The sequence below is a fragment of the Enhydra lutris genome, unplaced genomic scaffold (assembly GCF_002288905.1).
Source record: "Enhydra lutris kenyoni isolate GAN:26980312 unplaced genomic scaffold, ASM228890v2 scaffoldscaffold5, whole genome shotgun sequence".
NCBI classification, from domain to species: domain Eukaryota; kingdom Metazoa; phylum Chordata; class Mammalia; order Carnivora; family Mustelidae; genus Enhydra; species Enhydra lutris.
In genome coordinates this window covers 11,594,845-11,621,974 of record NW_019154089.1, presented here as the reverse complement: position 1 = coordinate 11,621,974, position 27,130 = coordinate 11,594,845, and the positions used below count along the sequence as shown (strand labels likewise).

The 27,130-nt window shown below is 35.2% G+C and overlaps 1 protein-coding gene across 2 annotated transcripts in view; it reads left to right on the top strand.

Moving 5' to 3' along the window:
* Positions 1-25,975, top strand: part of LOC111140904 (solute carrier family 12 member 2) — a 107,057-nt gene extending 81,082 nt beyond the window's left edge. The window contains exons 18-27 of one of the 2 annotated variants that reach the window (XM_022493158.1): positions 3,420-3,526; positions 7,966-8,045; positions 11,146-11,271; positions 14,033-14,080; positions 15,518-15,640; positions 17,321-17,432; positions 19,571-19,657; positions 21,158-21,293; positions 21,604-21,671; positions 23,087-25,975. In XM_022493158.1, coding sequence (XP_022348866.1) covers positions 3,420-3,526; positions 7,966-8,045; positions 11,146-11,271; positions 14,033-14,080; positions 15,518-15,640; positions 17,321-17,432; positions 19,571-19,657; positions 21,158-21,293; positions 21,604-21,671; positions 23,087-23,222 — 1,023 coding nt within the window. In that variant the 3' untranslated portion in view covers positions 23,223-25,975. The remainder of the gene's footprint in view (positions 1-3,419; positions 3,527-7,965; positions 8,046-11,145; positions 11,272-14,032; positions 14,081-15,517; positions 15,641-17,320; positions 17,433-19,570; positions 19,658-21,157; positions 21,294-21,603; positions 21,672-23,086) is intronic. The other variant, XM_022493159.1, reaches the window with a different exon arrangement.
* Positions 25,976-27,130: the final 1,155 nt, after the last annotated feature.

Here is a 27,130-nt window from a genome sequence, read left to right as displayed (position 1 = left end):
GAGCCACCCAGGCGCCACTTCTTTCCTTTTTTTAATGGCAGGAACCACTAACCTGTCAATCCAGTTTTAAACCTTCATTGCAAAGAGGAAAATCTAATAGTTCTTACTGAAAATTCAGATCATAGATTATGATGGCCCTTTAAATCAAGTGGATCTCATTCAGAATCTCATTATAGACATAACTCTACCTTTTTCCAGGACAAAAATGGCCTAGAAGTATACTCTGTAATATATACGGAGTGTTTCTGGCACCTTTCCCCTTCATTAGCCAGATTTTAAGGTAAATGGTCATTTCTTTTAAATTATTCTAAAATAAGTAGACCAAAATAATTTCACATTCCCAATAAGAATATTTGAAATATAAATTATGTCCAGATCCTATAGCAACATCCTAAATCTACGGAGCCATGGGATAATTGCTAATGATAATTTAAAGCCATCACTGTTAGCTGAACGTTTTAACCATCCAGGACAAGGAGCCACAAGTCTACAGGTTTTCTTTCTCACTGATTTTTAAAGTGATACAAATCTCACAGCAGTACATAACTGCATTTAAGTAGATAACCATAATGTTTGGAAATGTTTTTACTTAATAGTGAAATGCAAAAATAAAAGTCATGTACCATTGTGGATGTTAAGTGGTCTTTCTGCTGCAGTAAGAACGGTTATGATACTGCCCAGAAAAATATGATAACAAATACATTTCTCATCAGCAAATTCTGGTGGAAGATGAACAGAAAATATTGCTAAAGAGTCAGAGGAACAAATTACAGGAATGTTTGAAACTAGAGATGAGCTTCAAAGGACTGCATTCTGCCTGATTGGTTTCAATTGTGGAATTCCATAAAAAACTGATTTTTTATGAACCATTAAATCTGTTCTAGAGAAGACATATTTTCAGGAATAAATGATTCTTTAAAACACATGATGTTTTATGGAAACAAAACGTTACTTGTGAGTGAATAGCTACTTGGATTAGAATTTACAAAGAATTTAGGGATGAGTGATACATTTGAAATTTCTTTGCTCAGTCATTCAGGGGAAAGTTATTGAAATAATGAAGTTGAAACAAGCACAGAGTGCTGTGGGATGTTACTGTTAATTTTATAAAACTAAAACATTTTAATTATAATAAGATTGTGACAAAAGTTTGTGATGAAAAAGAAAATAAAAAGAGGATTACAGTGACAACATTTTGTGCCATCAAGAAGTTACTGGTTATCTTGTGGCTTAGTTCTTTAAAAAACTCTAAAACTTAAAGATGTTTCTTGCTTTTCTTTTACCAGACAAACAAACAAAAACAAAACTGTGTGGGTTAGTGGCTATCTTGGTACCTAACAGATAGTTGAAAAAATAATAATGGTTATTTTTTATCTGTCCCTTGAGGGCAAAGAGTGGTTTTTAATACTGAGTGGGGAAAAAAATCTTATTTTTTGAAAGGAACTTGTGCATGGAGAGAATGTTTTGAGAATGAATTGAAGTTTTATATGGTTAGAAATATTTCTAATTATCCCAAGTCCTTAGGACCATGCGTGGGCCATGGTAAGCACTTAATATATATCTGAGTTAATTTAATCTTTGTAAAACATGATTTAAGTATGTCCTGTTTAAAAATTTGAGTGTGGGGATGTCTAGCTGACTCACCAAGTAGAACATGTGGCACTTGATCTCTATTTGAGCCTCACATTGACAGTAGAATTACTTTAAAAAATAAAAAAAAAATAAATGTGACTTCACATTATGCACCAAAATTGACTCAAAATAGATCAGCGATATAGGAGCTAAAACCATAGAACTCTTAGAAAAAAATATAGAGATAAATTTTCATGACCTTGGATTTGGCAGTGTTTTCTTAGATATGACACCAGAAGCATGAGCAACAAAAGAATAAAATAGATAAATTGGACATCATCAAAATTAAAAAACTTACGTTCATCAAAGGACATCAAGAAAGTGAAAGACAACCTACAGAATGGAAGAACATACTTGTAAGTCATACATCTGATGAAGTTTAATATCCAGAACATATGAATTCCTCAAACAGGAAGAAAAAGACCAACAACCCAGTTAAAAATCGGCTAAGGATTTGAGTAAACGTTTCTCCAAGAAAGATCTAAAGATAGCTAATAAATGCATGAAGAGATGCTCAGTATCCTTAGTCATAGGGAAATGCTTATCAAAATCACCATGAGATAACTTTATACTCCCAGGATATCTATAATTTAAAACAACCCCTCTCTGCCAACACCCCCCACCACCAAAATCAAGAAATGACAAGTGTTGCTAAGCATGTGGAGAAATTGAAATGCATGCATTGCTGGTGGGCTCATAGCATGCTTTAGGTGCTGTGGGAAACAGTTCAGTGGTTGCTTGGCATAGTACGGAATCTGCATATGACCAGCAGTTCTACTCCTTGACATACATGTGAAGAAATTTGAGCAAGGGGCCAAACAGGTTGTTATCTTTGTATGCCAGTGTTGATAGCATTTCTCACAATAGCCAAAAGGTGAGCCTCCATCAACAGATAAATGGATAAACAAAATGTGGTACTCACAAACAGTGGAATATCATTCAGCCCCAGAAAAGAATCTAATTCTGATAGATGGTGTAATGCGGATGAACCTGAAAGACATGATTCTAAATAAAATAAACCAGTCACAAGGGACAGACATTGAGGACAAGCAAATTCAAGTGACAGAAGTATATTAAATGTTACCAGCACCTGGAGGGAGGCAAGAAATGAGTAATTATGGTGAGAAAATTTTTATTTGGGGCTCTGAGAAAACTTTGCAAATAGATAATGAGGTTCAAAAATCTGTGTTTTACTATCTTACAAAAGAAGAGATTCATGGGATTTGGGGGTATGTTAAGCATATTGACTTGCAGCTCTTGATGAAGTTACACAAAAAATAATTTGATGGAACATTTGAGGAAGAAAGTTAGCCACTTCTTAGGAGAAACTTGTGCATGATTGGTCAAAAGAAGTCAAAATTTAGTGGTGGAATTCAGAACTGCAACGAATAATGCTTGCCTTCCATTTGGACTTTTGCTTCTGGATGTTAATGGCTAGCAAAAACCTAAGGATAACACTATCATTATGATTTTTATGAAAGATTAGATATACTGCTATCTTTTTCTTACTAAAAATAGAGAAATTATGGCAAATCATGAGTATGAAAATGTCCATTTAGAATTTTTAAAGCATTTTTCTTCAATTTTTGCATATGTTTAATCATAATATATGATAATGTAATATATATAGTTTATTAACATGCGTCAATTAGATACTCAAGAGTTTTTGCTGATAAGGGTGCACAGCTTAAAAATGTTTATAGTCTATCCATTTGGAGGATTAGATCCTTTAAAAAATATTTTGCTGAATAGTATATCTTTAAAGTTATATTTTTCCTGTACTTTAGGCTGCTGGTCTTGGGCGTATGAAGCCCAATACACTTGTCCTTGGATTTAAGAAAGACTGGTTGCAAGCAGATATGAGAGATGTGGATATGTACATAAACATATTTCAGTAAGTATCCTTTTAACTCAGTAACTTGACTCAGAAAGTGAAAACTTGCTGGTTTTTGAAGCCTTGTTGCAAAGGTTTCCCATATAGTCTCTTCTAGTAGAAGCGTAAGAATGAAAAACAATCCGATGAGGTTATCAGGTTTTCAGTTGATTAGCTATTAACAAAAATTTTTGATTGAGCTTTCTATGTCACTTCATACATTCAAACATTCACACACGTATACAAATGAACACACACGTACATACTCTGGCTTCCCATTTAAGTTAGGAAGCTTTTTCGAGTCCTTGTAGCTATTGCTGAGCAGATTTCCCCGTGTTGTCAGATCCATCACCTTCTGTTACATCATTATAATATCTGGAGCTGAGAAAGGCATATCATCATTGATATCACCCTCAGAAGTTTTAGTTTGCTGTCCTTGGAAACTGGTTTTGCAGTTAATTGATTAATGCATTAGCTCATTTATATTTCTTTTCTCTTTTTTTAGTGTACTTACATGAGTTGCTTTTCTACTCTTGAGTGTAAATTCTGGGTCTGCTATTCACTTGTTAGTGGTATTTCAAATGAAGGATACTTATCAGTGATCATAGTTGTGGTTAATATGACTTCAGCTGCCTTTGTAAGGATTGTTTAATGCATTCTTTTTTTGTTGTTGTTACTTTGTCTTTTTTTTTTTCTCTTTCTGATTTTAGTCTGTTTATGTCTCAATTGATTTTTTATGAATGCATCTGCTTAATCTACCGCAAATGCTTTTGGAACAGAGTTATTTAATAAAAAGAATAAGATTTCTTTTTATTTTTGCCAGATTTTCTTCTTAATTTTGAAGTACTTCCTTTCCTAGTATTCTGGAATTTGCTTAACGGGTCTCTTTATCTCTCTCATACTGCTTTTTAAAGAATAAAGGGGACTTTTTACACCACCATTTTTTTAAAAATGTTTTATTTTAATTCTAATATAGTTAACATACCAGTTTTAACATATTAGTTTCAGGTGTACCATAGAGTGCTTCAATAATTCTCTACATCAGTCAGTGCTCATCATGAAAAGTGTCCTCCTGAATCCCCATCACCTCTTTATTCCATGCCCCTAGTGACTGTGCTCTGGCAACTCTGTTTTCAGTGGTTGAGTCTATCATACCACCATTCTTTTTTTTTTTTTTTTTTTTTTTAAGATTTATTGATTTATTTGACAGACAGAGATCACAAGTAGGCAGAGAAGCAGGCAGAGAGAGAGAGGAGGAAGCAGTCTCCCTGCTGAGCAGAGAGCCTGATGCAGGGCTTGATCCCAGGATCCTGGGATCAGGACCTGAGCTGAAGGCAGAGGCTTTAACCCACTGAGCCACCCAGGTGCCCTGTTTTTTGTTTGTTTGTTTGTTTGTTTGTTTGTTTCTTTAAGGTAATCTCAACCGAACGTGAGGCTTGAACTTAAAACCCCAAGATCAAGAGTCACATGCTCTACCCACTGATCCAGCCAGGTGCCCCACACCACCATTCTTGATAGAAGAAGAATGTTTTCTTATTAAAGCTGCTGGTAAAATAGAACTGTTCATTTGTTCTTATAAAGTATTCCCTTTATGTACAAACAGTTGTCCTTTTAAAAAAAAAATTGTATTTGGCAAAGTAGGTCTTATGACCAGATTCAAATCTTATTTCTCTGAAGTTTGATCTGATTACCCTTAACTCACCGGAGTTATTTCCCTTACTGGAACTCCCATTGGAACCATACTTACTTACCTGTAACATATAAGACAGTTTTGTTTTGTTTTCTTTTTTTTTGTATTAAAGACTTTATTTACTTATTTGACAGAGAGATAAAAAGAGAACAAGTAGGTAGAGCAGCAGGCAGAGAGAGAGAAGCAGGTTATCCACTGGGAGAAGCAGGCTCCACAGGGACCCAGGGACCCAGGGACTCTCAGTCCCAGGACCCTGAGATCACGACCTGAGTCCAAGACAGCTGCTTAACTGACTGAGCCACCCTGGCGCCCCAACAGTTTTGTTTTCATAGCTACCTTGAAATAACTTTGAAGGATCAGCCATAATCCTATAAAGAGATTTAAAACACCTCTTTAGGGGCGCCTGGGTGGCTCAGTGGGTTAAAGCCTCTGCCTTTGGCTCAGGTCATGATCCCAGGGTCCTGGGATCGAGCCCCACATCAGCCTTTCTGCTCTGCAGGGAGCCTGCTTCTTCCTCTCTCTCTCTGCCTGCCTCTCCGCCTACTTGTGATCTCTGTCTGTCAAATAAATAAATAAAATCTTTAAAAAAATAAAATAAAAAAATAAAACACCTCTTTATATTGATTAGTAAAGTATACAATGAATAAATACTTTACCCAAATAATTCTTAAGGGCTCTTAGTAAAATTAAAGCCCTGCTGGACCTTCAAGTGCTGTGACTGTTCTTTAGCTTTGGGGTTATTACATTTTTGTAAGCCTCATTTCATCCTACTTTCTAATTCTGCCCTGTGTATTTCTGTATATATGGGAATTTGGAAAGGAAGGACGGTGTAAAAGAAAGGTTAAATCATGTGGGCCATCCTCCATGGGTTGTGCTTTTTCTTTCTCAAGATGAAAGACCAGGGAGATGGAATAATTATTACAGAAAATAGAAAAAGTGACATTTTTATAAATAATTTTTACACTGTTAGTTGTAGTAGCTCATATGGGAACACTGAAAGAAAGGGATCTTTCTGACTCAGGAACTGAAGTGAATGTTTGAGAGTCAAGTATTACTCTGAGTACTGTACAGCAGGCAGCAATTAAAAGATAGGAAAATAACGCTCTCTGGTTTTCCAGGGCCGTGGCGACTGATGGCAGTTTTAAAGCAATGATATTGCTTATCCTTTTATCTTGTGGCACTTCAGTTTAGTTGCTTAAAAATACTTAGAGCAGTTGACGTTTATTTACTGTGCCTAGTGACAGCATGGAGGGTCTGAAACTCAAGATCAGTTTTTATAGCTTAGAGAAATTATGTAGCTTATAGAAATCCCTATGGTTGATAACAAAAACATTTAGCTATTTTAATCCAAAGTAAGCTCAGGAATCTATATTCCCTGGATTTTTTTAAATCAAATTGATTTTAATTCACTTGGGATTTATTAACTATTTTTTAAATACTTACAGTTACTCTTCTCTAGTGTTACTTCTTTCAGTATACAACTGAGGTAGGTTAATATGTCCATTAATTTCTTTTTCTTTTTTTTTTTTTTTTTTTTTTTTAAGATTTTATTTTATTTGACAGATAGAGATCACAAGTAGGCAGAGAGGCAGGCAGAGAGAGAGAGAGGAGGAAGCAAGCTCCCTGCCGAGCAGAGAGCCCGATGCGGGGCTCGATCCCAGGACCCTGGGATCATGACCTGAGCCGAAGGCAGAGGCTTTAATCCACTGAGCCACCCAGGCGCCCCTTAATTTCTTTTTCTAATGAATCTCTTTAGACCTTGGTTAATTCATTACAGGAATGAGGCCAAAATTGTCTCTCCATTATTTAAAAAAAACAAAACACCAATAAAAGACCTGTTACAGTGATACATCTTTTTGTGTGTGTCAGTACGAACCAAAGTTTGTTTTTTTTAAAGCTTTTAGCCTTTTCTTTTTGTTATATGTAACTGTAGATTATGTATCACTTTTTTGCATATAGTGAATATTTATTGCTTGCAAAGGTAAAAATAAAAATGAAAAATAAAAGTTAACCAAGCCTGTTACACTCTGGGCAACAAGCTGAGGTTTAGAAATTTGTATTCTTGCAGTAGATTTGAGAAGAATTGGATCTGATTCATCCTCTCAACAGTTTCCAGCATTGACGTGTGGTTTTAGAATTGTCTTCGAGGTTTTAACGTATTTTGTGTGTGTTATAGGATGCTTCCTTTTGTGTTTAAAAACTTGAAAGGACATATGAATATATGCCTGCAAATGCATATAAAATCTTTGGACTACTCATTAAACCATTTTTGTAAAAATGTAAGAATTGTTTTAAAATACACTGGCTCAAAATTAAAAAAATACACTGACTCCTTTCAGAAGTGATCCCTTTATACTCTCCAGCCTGTTCACATTCTCAGATTTTCTTTTGTCTTCATGTATTTATCTTGACTTTCAGGGTATAAGCCTAAATAAAGTATGGTGGGAATACTGATGTTATTTTTCTATAATTTTAATTTGTTTCTGATAGGATATGATATTAGTACAGGCACTGCTCTTAAATGCCTGGTGTAGGTAGAGTATCAGTATTATAAAGATCTATACTTTAGTGGTTTTTAAGAGTATTACAGAAAAAAGAAGAGGAAATGGTATAGGATTTGAAAGCATCATCATATGGGCCTCACTGTATTTTTAAAAGTGTATTTTAAAAATCAGACATTTAAAGCTGAAAGAAAAATCTCTTACTGCCTTCATTTTATAGAGGAGGACACGAAAATGTTTGTGATTTTGATTTTTTCCCCCTCTTACAGTGACGCCTTTGACATACAATATGGAGTAGTGGTTATCCGCCTAAAAGAGGGTCTGGATATATCTCATCTTCAAGGACAAGGTAAATCTTGCTTGAATAAGTTTTTTATTTTAAAAACAGAAGTGACTTTGTTAGAAAATGATGGCATTCTCACATACTCTTCAGTAACTTCAACATTCGCGGTCAGTTCAGTCATGTACTTACTGTATGGCATGTGGAGATCAGATCTATTTGGCTCCAAACAGTTTGTACCAATATGGATGATGGCTGGTGGTTATTAACAGAGAGAATAAAATTTAGTCATAACCATCTAAAAAGCTTAAGAGAAACAAGTGTTAGTTATGGTTTAAGATTGGCCAAATTTGTAAAAATATGTGATAAATAAAATAGAGGACAAAATAATGACTGCTAAATCATCGGACATTTTCATGTTCTTGAAGGTCATGCTTTTTTACAGAGTTATATTAATAATGAAAAACTAAAATTGGTGATATCATTTACTCATTCTTGACATAAGACCCTACGAATTATGAATCATTTTTTAAACTTTTCCATTTTGAAATAATTATAGATCTTAAGAAGTTAAAAAAGAAATAGTAGACAGGTCCTATGTACCCTTCGTCCATTTCTCCCAATGGTAACATCTTGTATGTCTGTTGTTATATGTCGTAACCAGGAAATTGACATTGGGACAGTTTACCTACCTTATTCAGATTTCATAGGTTTTACTTAAACTTGTGTGTGCATGTGTTCGTGAACACGTGTGTAGTTCTCTGCCATGTAACACGTGTGCCCAATTCATATAAACACCACATTCAAGATACGGAACTGTTCCATTGCCACAAAAATCTCCCTTGTACTACCCTTTTAAGCCCCCAAAGACTTTGTCTTTCCCCCATCATTAATCCCTGACACTAATCTCTTCTCCAAGTATGTAATTTTTAAAGCATTTACAAAAAAAAAAAAAAAAAAAAAGTTTTTAGATGAAGCTTAAAATCTAATTAAGGTGTACTGATTACTTTTGCCCACCTTAATAAAAACTGTGGAAAATTCCATACTCTCTAATGATTTTCTAGTAGTTGAACAAATAAGCTGAAGAAAATTGCATACCTAATATTTTGCCCTTACCAATTAATTAACAAAATCATCAAAAATAACTAAGCCTAAATAGCTGAGAGGCACATCATGAACTTTTGTCATCTGTTTATGTATTTAAACAGTTGTAATCCTCCCCCTCCTCCCACCATTTCAAGGGTATTGTGCAGTTTTGAAAGGAACGCTTTGAAGTCTTTATCCAGTAACACAAAAGTATGGCTTGCTGAAAATGCATTTTCTTCCTCTGGAGTAGGCCTTGCAAAACACTATTTCAGTTCTCTCTTGCACTACGAGTGATTGAGGTTTAGGGTACTTGTTAACACTGCAGAATTAGTAGTGTTCCCTTTCACTCTCAGAAGTATCACAGTTAGACTAATAAATTATATTTATAGCTCTATAATTTACTGAGATTTGAATGTGACTGGAACTTTAAGAAAATATTTTCAGTGTTTATTATGAAAATTGTTTTGAAGGTCTTGTTACTCATTATCAGGACTTGGAGACAGGAATTTGGTTCAGTACAGGATTAAGAGCAGAGGCTTTGGAGTTGGATCTCCTTTGAAAATCCCACCTTTTTCTCTTAGTACAGTGGTTGTGCAGTCTGGGCGTTTTCTGTCGACTTCCAAGCCTCTCTTTCCTCATCTCTTCAGACATGTTCACTGGGGCACCTGGCTGGCTCAGTCAGAAGAGCATGCAACTCTTGATCTTGTGGTCATGAGTTCAAGCCCCACACTGGGTATAGAGATTACTTAAATAAAACTTAAAAAAAAAAAAACCAAAAAACCCAAATAGTACTTACTTCATAAGGGTTGTTGTAAAGACACAGCTTGTAAAGTTCTTAGCATGGTGTTGGTACCTCCGATGTCGTTTCTCCTGATCTTTCTCATGATATACACATATCAGTGATGAGGATTATGTGTGAATGGTCCATTTTCATGTATTTTTGTCTTTGTGGTGCATGTTTTCATGGTGGAAGTTAACTGTTTACCAACTCCTTCCCAAAGGAAGGAAAATGAGGAATGTGCTTTAAAAATGAAGAATTGGGGGCTCCTGGGTGGCTCAGTTGGTTAAGTACCTGCCTTCAGCTCAAGTCATGATCTCGGGGTTCTGGGATGGATTCCCATGTCGGGTTTCCCCCCTTTTGCCCCTCCCCCTACTTGTGCGATATCTATCTCAAATAAATAAAATCTTTTAAAAAAATAAAAATTAAATAAAAATGAAGAAGTGGGGGCGCCTGGGTGGCTCAGTGGGTTAGGCTGCTGCCTTCGGCTCAGGTCATGATCTCAGGGTCCTGGGATCGAGCCCCGCATCGGGTTCTCTGCTCAGCGGGGAGCCTGCTTCCCCCATCTCTCTCCGCCTGCCTCTCTACTTGTGATCTCTCTGTGTCAAATAAATAAATAAAATCTTAAAAAAAAAAAAAAAAGAAGTGGTACTTTTACCATGAGCTTATCCTCTGGCTTCGGCTCTCTAGTGCGGAGTGTAATTTTTCAGTGTTTTCTGTCATCTTACAGGTATGTGAATATTTGTCACATTTTGTAGTTTTTGCATGTGTAAATGACTTTGAGAGTTCGTTCATATTTTATACATCATTCTTTTGTCTACCACATTCTTAATTTCCTTGATTCAAATGTCTGATGCTTAACTATGGCTCAGGATGTTTGAGTGAATAGTCCTTTCAAAAGAGATGATCACCAAAAAAAAAAAAAAAAAAAGAGATGATCACATATGTTCACATAAGAAATCATTTATTGTAAACTTATTATTTCATAATAAACTTTGCTATGAATTGTCATTTAATACTATACCATGTTGCTTTCATTAGTCTTTTTTTTTTTTAATATTTTATTTATTCATTTGACAGACAGAGATCACAAGTAGACAGAGAGGCAGACAGACAGAGAGAGGGAGGGAGGGGGAAGCAGGCTCTCTGCTGAGCAGAGAGCCCGATGCGGGGCTCGATCCCAGAATGCCGAGATCATGACCTGAGCCGAAGGCAGAGGCTTTAACCCACTGAGCCACCCAGGCGCCCCTCATTAGTCTTTAAAACAAGATTTAGATAACATTTTGATTACTTTCATGTCCATAGAAGAATTACTGTCATCACAAGAGAAATCTCCTGGTGTCAAGGATGTGGTACTAAGTATGGAGTACAGTAAAAAGTCGGATTTAGATACTTCAAAACCATCTGATGAGAAAGCTGTTACACACAAAGGTAATTTTTATTCAGACAAAAGATGTTATCTGGGATAATGTTTAATTTTGGGAGAAATGGGTTTTATTATATAACATGTCTTATTAAGTAACTTCTTCTGTAATTAGTACTGCTCATTTCTAGTTGATAAGGTAAAATGGATGGCTACAAAATGACTAGCTATTTTTCAGTCATTAAAGTATATTGCAGAACAGAAAAACATGCCCATTAATTACACACTCCTATGTTCTTTTATGTTTTTATTTATACTTTGAACAGTTTAGCTTGAAGCATGGGTTAAATCTGAACTTGGAAGGAAATGTAATTTGAGAGTAATGCAGTAGAGCATAAGATAACACTGAAAGGATTAAAATTGATAAAAATAATCTACATAATTTTTCTATGTTCAACCCAGATGTTGAAATACCAGGGATTTTATTTAGGTTCTATTTAGGTACTAAGAAATTCAGACTATTTTTAACATCTCCTGAACCTGGAGTTGTTGAAGTAAAACCATGTAATAAAAAAATCAAATGGAGTTTTATTCCTCATTTTAGTTTCTCTGAAGGAACGAGCTGTTGGTATTTGGTTACTGAACTGTTAAGCCATAATTGCAGACATATTACCCCTGGTTTTAAGCCACACACAGGTTTCTAAGTCTCATGAGGCTTTCAGATAATTTCGTCCATATATCTATGTCATGTTTATCAGACGGAAAGAGGGATGACTTCCAAATCTTACTCTCCCACCCTCACTCTCCTACCTCTGATCAGGCCAGTATCTCCATCTGTCCTAGCCCCAGCTGGCATGCCACAAGAAAAATCTGCACTGTAAATCATCAATCCATATCATACTTTTTTGATTCCTATCAAAGAATTACCATTCTTTTTCTGAAATTGATTACCTTGGACAAATTCTGTCTCTATGAAATTAATCTTTTCCAAATTATACTGTTGCTTTTTATTTCTTTCCTTTCTCACCTTGTATGCTTAGAGTAGTGATCGTTGAGGCTTTAGTTAACACCCATTTCCCCTTTAAGTTCTTTGTTGTATCAATTATAATTTTTTCCCATTTCATTGCAAAACTCTATAAAAGATTTGATAACTGTTCTTATGTTCCTGCATTTATTTTTAGTTTATGGTATACATGCTTTCATTTCCTCCTACTTTTTAATTTTACTGCCATTTTCTTTTTCCTAAAACAGACCCTTTCTTTAGAGAATCTGTTAGGAATTGATAGGTAAAACTATGATAGGAAAGGAAGAAGTAGTTAGTAATCATCAGGCATCCACTCTGTGCCTCCCACATTGCAGTGGGCATTATCCATACATTAGCTCATGACTGTGTCACAGTCCTGTGAAGTCATTATTTTTACAGAGTGGGAAACTACTCCCTTTTTATTATAAAAATGTAAAAACCTTTAATACCTTTAAATACCTTAGTGTAAGTCATTTTTAAGTGTCAGGATTTCCTTGACATTTTTTGAGCTCTTTACAATGAATACACAGTGTGCCCATATACTTTTATTATCATCAAAAGCAGATAGTATCAAATACCTACTTTATAAGAACAATAATATTTATTGCTATAAAATCAAATGTAATCATTGAAATGTTTCTTGTTCTATCACAGGCATAAGAAATCAGAGTTCAAAAATAGCATTCATTTTATTTTGTGTTTATTTCCTCTTTAGCCAGTTCTTTTCAAAATTAGTATAGAAATTGTAGAAAAGTTTATATAATTTGAAAAGTCTTCAGAATATTAAAAAACATTCCTGTGGAAAAAAAAAAAAATTCCTGTGTAATTATAATATAATCCTAGATGTTTGGTATGTCTGTCTTAGTTATTGGGGCACACAGTACTTACTTTGTGCTAGACACTGAGATGAGTGCTTTCATGCTTGCAACGTAACAATCTTAAGAGGTAGGTATCCTTCACCCTTCTTACTAACAAGGAAGGTGAGGAGTTAACTAGTTCAAGCTCACACAGCCAGTAAAAGAGTCAAAGGAATCCTGGGAGCCCCTGACTCAAGAGCAGTGAACTCTTTCCTGTGCAAGTTGGGAGTTCTCTATGCCTTGAACAACTAAAAGAAGCTTCTATGAAGAAAAAAAAACTGAGATTAGGAAAACTGTTAACTCCAAGAAAATTCCTAAACATATTGAAATATAGATGGACCAGTACATGCATACATATGTATGTATATGCATAAACATGTAGATATGCTTATATATATTTTAAATATATATATCTGTATAACCTGGTATTTTATATAAACCAAAGACTGTCTCTTATCAAATTCCTTATTATTTCAAGTGATTAATTTTTGTAAATACCAAATATCCATTATATGTTTCTAAAATTACTTTTCAGTCATTTGCACAGTGATGCAGTGGCACTGATTAAAAGTTGTGTATTATCTGCAATATCAGTTTTTAATGTCATATTTCTATTCTGTAAGCCATAGTTCAGAATCTTTTCAGTCGATTTCAAGTATGAAAGTTTAAAAGTTTAAAAATCCTGCTGAAGTTTTTATCAGTTCTACAGGAATAAAATTTAGGTGTGAGTGTTAATCAGTGGCCCTCTTGGAGGGGTTCTAAAAATGTTTACTTTTAAAAATCCTCAACCCTCAGTGCAGAAAATATCTATCTTCAGTCTTGATTATTTTTCACAGACTGTCTCTTCATACTGTGCTTTGTTTATAAATGTGCTCTATTTACATTTTCATTATTTTATTAATATAAAAGCAATTAACTTATATTTTGTGTTTTTTGAACATAATCTAGATGAGGAAGAGGATGGCAAGACTCCAACTCAACCACTGTTGAAAAAAGGCAGGCATTTTTCATCATTTTATTTTAATCCCCTTTTCATACTGTTAACTCTTTAACTCCAACTCTGCTATTTTATTTTTTTATCTGAGTTTTATCTCCATGGCAAGGTGATGTTACAGTTATTTATTAAATGCAGATTAGAAAAAAATCATCTTTAGTTCACCTAAAAAAAGTTAAATCATCCCAGGGAAAGGTATTATATCAAAGACAAATTACTTTAAATCATCATAGCATTTCTGAAATGCTCAAACACTGAATGTCAATATTGGTTTTTTTAATTTAAACTGCATGGTTCAGATGATAAGCAGAGACACTGAAATGGGTCTCTTTGCCAGTGTCACTTGCATTCTTTACCATCAGTTGTACCCAGTCAAGCCCTTAATTTTGATACTAATATATTTTTCATTTCAAAAATTATAATATTTCTCACAGCCCTGCTGCGTTTGGGAGATACACAGTCATGTCCCCATGCATGACTTTAATGAGAAGGAGATAGAGGTGAGAGTTACGGAGCAGTGTGGTTTGGCAGCCATACTATGTCATCATGCAAAATCATTCATCATGTTTGCGTGCATCATGGCAGCATGAGAAGTGAAGGACACAACCTACAAATGTGAGCAGGTTTCCTCCTGTGGATTCCTGCTCATAAAAATTTAGTGTAGGAGTCTCATAATAGTCATTTGCTTGCTCATAGAGTCAGTGCTGATTTTTTTTTTTTTTATTTTTTAATTCTTGAGAATGTAAATGGGAACTCCCTTGGTATTTTGTTCCTGAGACCTGCAGCTGACGGTGCCCTTCCAAGGAGTTCCTACCATCTTTCTGTGCTTCAAAGAAAGATGTGTCGTTACATGGCTTTTTCTTTGGGCATCACACACCCAGGGGACAAGTTAGGTCAAGATGAAGTTGTCCTTCCTTGGGCTTGGAGGTTTCACTGTGAGAATCGTTAGATTGTATTCATTTGTCTTCCACTTCCTTCTGTCTTTTATATTATTGAAAACAACATTATGTGTAAGAAATGTTTTTGATCTTTATATTATTGAGAAACCACATTATAAAAGAAATATGTTCGCAGCATAGGCATAAACTTAATTTGTCCAGTTAGCCTAACATGGCTTCCCAAAAACAAAAATCTAGCAGTCAGTTAAAATTTTCTTGATTGGTATTTATGATTCTCTTTCATTTACAGTGCTTCAAAATATTTTAAATTAGGCAAGATAATTTGGATGAGTTTAGCTCTTGTAAAGATACATTTACCTGTAATCATTTTTTAAAGTACATTTAAATTTTAAACAACTGAAAGCTTATAATGGACTCCATATACAACTGTCTTCATTATAAACATTTAAATACACAAAAGTTAGGAAACTGTAGGAATTCAGCAAAAGGGACTTGAATATTTATCTCCCTTACATCTTATTTTTCTGGTTAATCGTTTAGAATTCAAAGGCCCTGCTGTGCCCTTAAATGTAGCTGACCAAAAGCTTCTTGAAGCAAGTACACAGTTTCAGAAAAAACAAGGAAAGAATACTATTGATGTCTGGTGGCTTTTTGATGATGGAGGTAAGGTTGTTGATACGCTTTTTAGCAATTTTATGTATACTGAGGTTGTGGGAATTTAGTACAGCAAAATGGCATGTATGCTTCGCTCATAGACAACATTCCCCAAAACAATAGGATTGATTTCAGAATCAGGTGTTGGGCTTAATTGTTTTCTCTTCAGTGTCATTCACTTTGGAAGTTGACTGGTTCTTCCCTGAGCTCATGACCTTAATATTTTTTTTTTAATGTGACTCACCATTTTTAGAATGTCACTAGATTTGAAGTACCATTTGATCTTTCATTATAATTGGTTCAAGTTGTGTCATTTTGGTAGAAATCTCATAGAAGTGATGCCTTGCTCTTCTGTCTGCATCTCATCGGGGGCACATGATGTGGATTTACCTCATCCTTGGTGAGGTTTACGTGATCACTCAGTAAGATGGGTTTCACTAGATCTTTAGAATGAGAAGGGACTGTTGCCTTTGTGTAGTACCATGTATGAGGGGATGGGAAGGCATTTAGGGGTTATGTAAATAGGCCACTGTTACTGCAACTTTTACCACCCCCCATCTTTAGCACCCGTTGATAGTTTTGGCTCTTGTTACTGTTGGTGTGGTTGTGGTTGTGGTTGTCACATGATGATTTTCCAATCCCATTAATTCTTCCTCGTTTATTAGTTGGCATTTCTTTTTTTTTAAAGACTTTATTTATTTATTTGACAGAGAGAGATGACAAGTAGGCAGAGAGTCAGGCAGAGAGAGAAGGGGAAGCAGGCTCCCCGCTTAGCAGAGAGCCCGATGTGGGGCTCGATCCCAGGACCCTGAGATCATGACCTGAGCTGAAGGCAGCGGCTTAATCCACTGAGCCACCCAGGAGCCCCTATTAGTTGGCATTTTACTGTAAGGAAGGAGCCTTCTTATTTCTATACTTGCGGATTCATTGATTACCATTGTATTCAGTAGGAGATGATTTGTCATTCTCATGATTTGTTTTGGTGTTCACATTGTTCCCATATTTGGCCAACAAGATCCAATGGAGGCTAACTTGTATGTCTGTTTGGCATTTCCCAGCCATTTTTTATTTTCTGATATAACAAGATGCTCTAGGCTCACTTTAGTACTTTGCCTGCACCACTGTTGAATCACCATCTACACAAGGAGCCCAGTTGCTTTTAGTGGAGAATAGTATTTAGGAGCAATGATCTTGGCATTAAATATGCCTATTGCTACTAGGATGTCCCTGCTTTCCCTGGCCCTCTCAGTGGGTGGGTCCCAGAAACATACATGTGTATGTTTGTACGTGTAGGTATAGATTGAAAACCAATTCCACTTCAACGCTGCAGACTTTAGTCCAGCTTCTCCCTTCTTGTGTTTCTCATTTCAGTAAGAAACCTGGCTCCCATTATGTTCAGTGAATTCTCTCATTCCCTCACTCCTCCTATATGTGACTGATCTCCTTACTCTGCCAGGCCACTCTCCCCACCTCACTGCCTTCCTCACATGGGCTGGATTCCATTGGGCTTTCCTCTTTGTTAAGACCTACCTCCTGGCTTTTTGACTGAATTATTAAGGAAGGATGGAAAGAAATTTTTTTTTAATATGGAGTTGTAGTAAACATGTTTTTAAAGATTAAATTGACTTAAAAGCTCTTAATTGAGACATTAGCATATAGTAAATGATTTTTTATATTTTTATGATTCAGGTTTGACTTTATTGATACCTTATCTTCTGACTACCAAGAAAAAGTGGAAAGACTGTAAAATCAGAGTATTCATTGGTGGGAAAATAAATCGAATAGACCATGACCGGAGAGCGTAAGTCTATTTAAGTTGAAGAGCATTTATCTTTATTACAGTATCTATCTCATTATTACAGTATACATTTGGTAGGGTAAAACAGAGACAATCCAGAAAATGTCATGTTGCCCTGTTCTATACTGAAACTAAAAATTCTAGTTACATGAATAAAACCATATTCCCTTTAATTTAGTCTTCATGTTTAAGTTATAGGTACTTAGTGTTACTTGATACCTATTATTTTTTTCTACATTGACATTTTAGAAAGTATTAAAAACTTGGAGCATTAGACTGTTAAGCAACTTTTTAAAACAAAATCAGGGGATGTCCCCCGAATTACATATTTACATATGAGATACATTTTTTAGACTTGAAGACAACAGAAATGTAGGATGCCATTGTCACCCATTGTCTTATTTCTGCTGTGCTATTCTATTCTAGCTCTGATTCCAGTGCTTCACTAAGTACACCATGTCCTGTCTTGGACCTTTTCAGCATATATTGTACACGTTGCTCCTGAGTTCACATTTGGAAACCAGAGCTCTGGTCATATGAGTCCTCTGCCCAAAGCACTTTCAATTTGGTCTCTGTTACATGCCCTGTTCCCCCAACTCTGCCTTATACTTCATTTTACAGTTCTGCACCTGCCCTAAACAAGCATGCCATTTCAGACATGTACTCCTTCCTACTCTTTCCTAATCTCTGCTAGAAATAGCTCTTCGCTTGCCCTCCCTTCTCTATGGAAATACTCCATCCTTTACGTCCGGCATTGCTATCACTTTCTTCATAACACCTTCCCTCATTTTTTTTTTAATCCTTGTGTCCCCATCAGTTGTTACCCTTCCTTCCTGAAAAACAACATACTTGGTACCATTCATTGCATTCTGGGGCTTGTTTTATATTTATTTTCATGCCTTAGATTTGAGTTTTGTGGGCCCTGACACATACACACATAGTTTATACTGGAATTCAGCAAAGTGTCAACTCATCTCAAACAGTGAAGTATGCAAGAAATACTAGAAATAATTTAAAAGCTAGACCTGTAGTCAGTCTGTTTTCTAATACCCTAATTTAGAAAACTCATGTGATTGAAGATAGAATCCTCTTTTGCTAACTGCTTTTCCTTCCACTTTTCTGCTGTTGTCACCAAAGGCTTCACTGCCAGCTATCTTTCCGAAAAGGGATTTTTTTTTTTTTTAAGATTTTATTTATTTATTTGACAGAGAGGGAGATCACAAGCAGGCAAAGAGAGGGGGAAGCAGGCTCCCCACTGAGCAGGGAGCCCGATGTGGGGCTCGATCCCAGGACCCTGAGACCATGACCTGGGCCGAAGGCAGAGGCTTAACCCACTGAGCCACCCAGGAGCCCCAATGAAAAGGGATTTCTTTACTGGAAGCTCAAAGACTTATTGGAGCCCCTTTTTCATATCTGTCCCAGTCCCCCCACCTTAGAAATTCTATGAATGTCATTTGGAATCAGTTATAGCTTTAGTTTGGCCCCAAGAAACTCCTGTTTAGACCTTGAGATACACATTCTTCATGGATGGAAGAATAATCCAAAAATAATTAAACCTACAAGTGTTTACTAGTTTTTGCTGAAACCCATATACTTACCAGTATAATTTGTCTAAAAAAGTCTTATTGAAGTAGAGCTGGCGCACGGTGTTCCATTAGTTGCAGATGGACAGTGTGGTGATTCAGGATCTCCGTGTGGCCCATTGTGCTCCCCGCAGGTGGGGCAGCCGCCGGCCACTGTACAGCACTAGTAAATACCCTTGACTCTGCTCCCCAGGCTATGCCTGCCAGCCTTGTGGCTTGTTCGCTCTGTAACTGGAGGTCTGTTCTCACTCCCCGTAACAAAAATTAAATTTAAAAACTAGTTCAGATTTCATTATTAATGTCTTGCTCTACCCATTCATTATTGGATACTAAGACGATTTCAGAGAAAGTAAAAGAATGTAAGAGGAGTCTCTACTTAGGGGATTTAGATGTCTACTTAGTTGAACATACCATGTAAATTCAGATGGACTTTGCCTAGCACCTGATACTGTTTTCCTATAAATCCTGCTTCTTCAGATGTACTGATTCAGCCCGAATAGAATAAAAATACTTACATACAGCTTTCATGTCTCTCAATGCTATTCATTTTTGTTTTAGGATGGCTACTTTGCTGAGCAAGTTCCGGATAGACTTCTCTGATATCATGGTCTTAGGAGATATTAATACTAAGCCAAAGAAAGAAAAGTAAGTTGTTGCATAAATTACTCTGTACAGATTTCTGATTTTTTAATTTTTTTATGGATGACCTACTGTGATAATCATTCAATTTTAACTACCTGGGGTTTTGCTTTCTGTTAATTACATGTGAAGTTAACTCTTTTTAATCTGGCATTGATGGTTGGCGTGTCTATAGCAGATACCAGAGTAAGTCTAAAGGGCTTTCAGTTTTCAGAGAATTCAGCTACTGTTGCCTAAGTAATTTCTGAAAATCCTAATGCCACAGAAATTCCACATGGTTCTTTACATTTCCATTGTTCATGCCTGTATTCATTACCACCACTCAATCCCTACTCCATGTTATATATTACTTTTTTACTATTTTGCTTTATTACTAAAATAGGAGAATCTAAGAATTTGCCCATAATAGTTGCATTCAGAATTCTCAAGAGTCAAAGAAAAGTATCTTTATGGAATAGTCTACCTGAAAATGGCACATAGAGGATATTATAATTATGTGTATATTTATACCACCAGGCATAATTTTAATTATTCTCAAATAAATGTTGAATAAATGATGAAGCTGGTATAAAGAATTAAATATAAAATAACAAGGTACACTTTGTAAGGTTAGGATCAGGGAAGGATTTATTTCCTTTTATAAAATAATATATACCAGGAGCTTTGTATGAGGCTTGATACTGAAAAATGTTTTTCACATTCATAGAGGATTAGAATGTTGTTAATGTTCTTTCACTGTCTTTTATCCTATTAAGTATCTTTGGATCTAGAGATTAATTCTGCATCTTCTTAAATGTTCATTATCTGCCCATTCCTCTCTTCAGAATATTCTAGTACCTTTTCTACTACTATTCCTCTTTTTGTTCATTGGTACTTGAACTAGGAAAGCATTTGAGTATTTTGAGTAAAGGAGCAATACAATTTGACATACTGCTCAAAAGGATCATGTTGGCAGCTGTGATGAAAATGTATGTAGGTTGAGGGGGTAGTGGGCATAGGAGCAGGGGTTAAATATAGACAGGTGAGTGTGAGCAGTTGAAATTGCAATTCCGTTATTGTGAATCCAGTTCTAAATTTCTTATCAGTTTGAGGGCACCTGGGTGGCTCAGTGGGTTAAGCCACTGCCTTCAGCTCAGGTCATGATCTCATGGTCCTGGGATTGGGTTCCTCATCGGGCTTTCTGCTCAGCAGGGAGTCTGCTTCCCTCTCTCTCTCTCTGCCTGCCTCTCTGCCTACTTGTGATCTCTCTCTATCAAATAAATAAATAAAATCTTTTAAAAAAATAAATAAAAAATAAATTTCTTATCAGTTTGAGAAACTAGCAATTGCTGTTTTCTAAATAGGTTGCCAAAGTGATGGTTATAAATTAGGGTATGGGGAGGAGCATAATAGATGGAAAACACTAACTTCTCAAGTACTAATTTAGCATTTGAGATCTTAGTGTTAAGGAATTTGAATTGAAGTTAATTGTCAGTAATCTTTCTGGGTTTGTTTGTTTTTTTTAAGTATTGTAGCTTTTGATGAAATGATTGAGCCGTACAGACTTCATGAAGATGACAAAGAACAAGATATTGCAGATAAAATGAAAGAAGATGAACCATGGCGAATAACAGACAATGAGCTTGAACTCTATAAAACCAAGGTATTCTGTCTCTTCTGCTTTCTTTTTCTTAATATTCCATTGATTTTTTTTAAAAAATAAGGAAGACGTAAGTATCAAGAACTGTCATTTGTTACGGGAGGAATCAGTTGTATAAATTCAGTCTCCTCTAAGTTGGATCTGTATGTGAACAGTGTGTATAAATCATCAGTTCTTTTCTAAATTAAGGGATGGATATTTTTATTACAGCAAAATTCTTTTGATTTCTTTTTGTTTACTTATAGCTCTATGAACTACACTAAATTCCGCTTTTCAAATGGTCCAGGAATGACTTTGTCCCGTTTCATTTCAGACCTACCGGCAGATCAGGTTAAATGAATTATTAAAGGAACATTCAAGTACAGCTAATATCATTGTCATGTAAGTACTGTCCATACTAAGATTTTCTTGAGCGTTCATTTTATGATGTTGCAATTTGGATCAATTTCCATGCCAAGTACATACCTACATAAACCTCAATAATGACTTAACAGTTACAAGGAAGAAAAAACAAACTTTTGTTAATATACTTTGCTTTAAGCATATAGAGAAATCATTTAAGGGGGGAGGAAAGTAAAACAAAAATCTTAACCTTAAGTGTATATGAATCTAAGTCATTCTTTTTTCATAATAGTTTATTCTGGAATTTTTCTTTTATCTTTTTTCCCACCTTTTAAAAATTCCTTAGCCTGAAGGACACTACGACATAGCCATTAAGTCTTCGTGGGGTATGAGGGCCTCAAGTTAAAATTTGGACCCCAGGGTGAGGTATGAGACATCTGGCTGGCTCAGAGCATTTGACTCTTGATGTTGGGGTTTTGAGTTCAAAGTCCACATTGTAGGAATAGAGTGTACCTCAAATAATAATTTTTTTTTAAAGTGTAAAAAAAGGAAAATTTGGACCCAGGGCAACATCCTTATAGAAATAATACCATCAACTTATCTTAGGGATGAAATTTAAAAAGTGGTTCCTGTCTGAGTCTACACCCCCATGTTTCACTCACAAATTATACAGACAGACGTTCTGTCCTCTATTGGATCTAGGGGCTATCTGGCTGTTCTTTTACTGAGTCAGATTAGTTACATATTACTTGAACCCAGATTTTCTCCATCATGGAGCCAGGGTCCTTAGATAGGTTAAAAAAAAGTTCAGGCCTCCAAAAATAGGGCAAATGATGAAATAAAGTATTACCAAATGATTGTTATTTTGATTAACAAAAAACAATACAGCAGGAAATTTCAGCTTTTGCGGCTGCTGATCAGATATCTGTAATGGAATATGTTAAAACAGAAATCTGGAAACACTCCCCAGAGCAGCTGGTTACTACTACCACTATCTATAGATAAAAATCAAAGCCCAGAAAGATAGGAGAAGTTGAAAATTAATACGTAGAATTAATTATGTTTGAATCTCATTTACCCATGTGTGGTTTCTGCTTTCTTACTTTAGGTAGTAACATTCCTTTCTCCTAGAAGAATTCTATCCTTATTGAAGAAGGGGGAATGGGAGGTTTAACGTTAGATACCAAATGTGTTGCAGTTTATAGAAATACTCATTTCTGTTCATATTAGGTGAATTTTTAAAAAGCTTTTGTTCAAACATGAAAAAGGGGGAATAGTGATATGAGTATAGTCACTACTACACCATGTTCACAATTTGTCTGCACTCCAAAATGATTTGTATAACCACTGTACTTTTAGTTACTATTATTAGTGACTCAATATATAATTTTTATTACAGTTTATTTTTTTCAACTTAAATGCATGGCCTAATTTCCTTTCTTTTTTGATACCAGGAGTCTGCCAGTTGCCCGGAAAGGTGCTGTCTCTAGCGCTCTCTATATGGCATGGTTAGAAGCTCTATCGAAGGACCTACCACCAATTCTCCTAGTCCGTGGGAACCATCAGAGTGTCCTTACCTTCTATTCTTAAAGGCCCTGTACAGTGGACAGCCCTGTAGATGGTACTTGAGTGCCTAGTGAAGTCACTGAAATCTTCAATGACACATTAACATCACAATGGCGAACTGTGACTTTTCTTTCACTTTTTCATTAATTTGAAAGCACACAGGGAAGTTGCTCCACTGATATGTGTATGGAGACTTCAGTTTTAGTCAGTTCTGTATTTCAGTCTTAATGAATGATGATGATTCCTTGTTGTTGGACTGAAGCTCACGAGAGTAAAGTTTTCCTTTGCTACTTGAATAGCAATAAAAGTGTGTTATTTTGTGATTGATGAAAGGAGTACAAAAAGCCTTTAGCCTTGAGGTGCCTTCTGAAATTAACCAAATTTCATCCATATATCCTCTTTTATAAATTTATAGAATGTCAAATTTTGCCTTCAGCTGTTATTTTCGTTTCTAGTCTCTCCCACTTAAAATGAAATGGACACTGCTTTCTTCTTCCATTGACCAATTAGTGTTGAGTACTGTATGTTTTCTATTACTTTTATAAAGGTATCTGTTAGATACTAAAGGCAAGAATTCGGGCAAGTTAATGAAAAATGCAAAAAAACCCCAAAACAGACAAACAAAAAATGGTAGCAAAAAAGTGACCCCAAGGTTAGGTTTGTAGGGGTATGTATAAATTGTGGATCTAGGGAAAGAAGACCCAATAAACCTTTCTTTTTTTTAAATCTCTAATTGGCTGTTATTTGTATTTTTATTTGAAATCTTAGGGAAGGGTGAAGATTTATTCAGTACTTCTGTATACCATGCTGAAAAATTCCGTATTGTCATTCTTTAGATCAAAGTCCTCAAAATCATTTGTATCTATAAGAAGAGAGATCTGTCCTAATTTAGAGTTTTCCTCATATTTTGAGGGACTTTTAGGAAATGCTAAAAGATTTTTCTTGAAAATTAGACAAAGCAATGTCATTAAGTAGAATATTTCAATAAACAATGTGTGGGATTCCACTACACATATCCTTTATAAATCATTAAAATTTTTAGTGTTTCATCAAATGGTTAAATGGACCACTTGTTTCTTAGTGAAATGTTTTTAGGCTTAATTCATTCAATTGTCAAGTACACTTAGTCTTAATTAATATACTCAGGTTTGAACAGATTATTCTGAACATTTAAATTTAATCCATTCTTAATACTTTAAAATTTTTGTGTTAAGAAAAACTGCCAGTTTGTGCTTTTGGAATGTCTGTTTTGACATCATAGTCTACTAGTACAATTTTGACAGTGCATATGTACTGTTACTAAAAGCTTTATATATGATTATTAATGTGAAGTTTTTCATTTTTTATTCAAGGAAGGATTTCCTAAAAACATTTCAAGGGATATATGTCTACATATCTGTATGTGTGTATGTATGTGTATATGCATACACAGATGCATATGTGTATATATAATGACATTTATGTTGCTGGTTTTTTGCATTTTAAAGTGATCAAGATTCATTCGATTAACATTTTTTGGTTTCAGTAAACATAAGTTCAAAATTAGATTGAAAGATACAGGATTCACAGAAAACAAAGGTGATCATTCGAAGGGCACGTAACTTCGCACAGTTACTGTTCAGTGATAAATGGAGAACACGTCCTCTACTGTTCATTCAGTTCGTTGGTATAAATTTTGGTGGTGAAGAATATATGCAGATTTTCATGAATCTTGGTAGATATCGTTAAAATCACTACTGCTGTCAGTAGTGCAGTATTTTTGCTGCATGAGCATAAACGAAATGAAAAGTAGAGATCTGATCATTTTGAATTCAGAATGTTAAAATGAAGTAATTGTTTTTCTAGGATTTTTTTTTTCCCCTACATTATAACTCATAGCATTGTTCCCTTTATTGCAGATTTTGTAGTGTTTCGGGGGAAGACAGTAGAAATGTCATATATTCAGTAAACAATACCATGTTTGAACTTTTTAAATGGATAATAGGGCATGAACTGAGTGCTGCTATCTTGAAAATGTGCACAGGTACACTTATTTTTTTTTTTTTTTTTTTAGTTTTTCCCATTCAGGAAACCATCATTGTGATCTGTACTGCAGGAACCAAATGTCATGCATCATACATATGTGTATAAAGTACATAAAATATATCTAAATATGCATAATGGGGGGGAGGGTAATATTGTCTGTGAAATAACGTAAGAAGCTTTTCACTTAAAAGAAAATTACTTTCATTTAACACTAGACACCAGGTCAAAATTTTCAAGGTTGTTGTAGTACTCTAATAAATTTCAACAATTCTAGATGCTAGCTAGTGTTGAAGCTATTCTAGTTTATTTTGTTTATGCTAAATTTGATTATTTTAATGCCAAATTTTTTTTGAGTTCTAATCATTGGTGATAACTTGGAAATAAATATGCAATGGCATTTGACAGTTCATTATTCCTATAGGTAAATACTCATTGGGTTTAGAGAGAATGGTGGTGTTAAGCTGATGATTAATCATATATTTATTTGTTACATTATTTCATTGTATTTTAGGTTTCCTTTTGCATTCTTTTTATATGCTTTCTGACATTACCGATTTTTAAAGACTATGGAAATAATTTAAAGATTTGAGCTCTGGTGGATGTTTATCTACTAAGTTTGAAAATGTAATATTTTGATAATACTGTACTATAACTGTCACACAAATGCTTTTCTAATGTTTTAACGTTGAGTATTGCAGTTGCTGCTTTGTACAGAGGTTACTGCAATAAAGGAAGTGGATTCATTAAAACTATTTAATGTCTACTCTTCTATTGTATCTGTTTTATTAACCTTTGGTGACTTTGTGATGTACCCTCATTTATGTAACTGTTCTTTCATGATGTCTGAGTTGTTTACTGGCTTTTACCTTTAAAATTCGTATGTTAGAAAGTTGTTTGAAATTGTGCACTATCCCTAAGCCTTTGAAATAATCACCATTGATACTTGACAGTGCGATTGAACCCTAGAAGATGCAGCTCGTTTTGATTTTTTTAAAGTGATTTTACTTTTCTAATTCTTTTTAAGTTATTTTATTTAAGTTATTTTACACAAAAATGGATCCATAGTCTGTGTCTTTTCTTCAGACAATTTTTGGCTAAGCTAATGTACAGTTTTATAACTGTACATTTCTCCTTTTGAACGTTATAATAAGTGTGTTATATACGCAGACAGTTAATTTTCTCTCTCTTACTCTTGGGAAAGCAACTTGGAGCAATGTAGGGAATTTCCCGAGGTCATGTGGTAAATCAGTGAAGAATGTTGGCCCAGAGCCCGGATCTTTCATCTCCAGGGATATCTCCGTTACGCACTCAGGCTGCCTGATCCATAACTCAGAGGGTGCATAGACCGGCCGCTTCCATACTAGTCCTCCAGTATTGCCGATGAGTGTGTGCTCAGGTAATGTGGACTCCAGTTAGAAATAGTTTGGCTACAGTCTGGCTTAATAGATCTGAAACCAAATATCAGTGTCCATTGCATGTTCTTTGCTTCTTGTTTATTTTCCATAAATCTACTATTCAGACTAGTGACTTCTTTGGGGAGTTAAAAGAGAATTCAAAGGCAACTACAAATATGACATTTTCTAGTATCAGAGCATCCACCGGTTTTCAAAACAGGGATGGAGTTCACCTTCCAGCCAGTATGTTTTGTTCCTTCACCAGTAAGAAAAGACAAATGCCTGTGACACAATTCTGTCTTTTATGCATCAACAGGATGTTTGTAGGTTTACAGCAAATAGGTAGTAGTTTAATGCTTGCCTGTTTGAGTAAAGATGGCACAAACCCTGGGAAACACTCACCAGAAAGTACTGTTTAATTTAGCTAGTTTAGGTAGTAGATACCCAAAATGTGTTGGTGGGTTAACCAGCTCGATATACTTGTTTTTGTAGACGAATAAAATACCTAAAGGT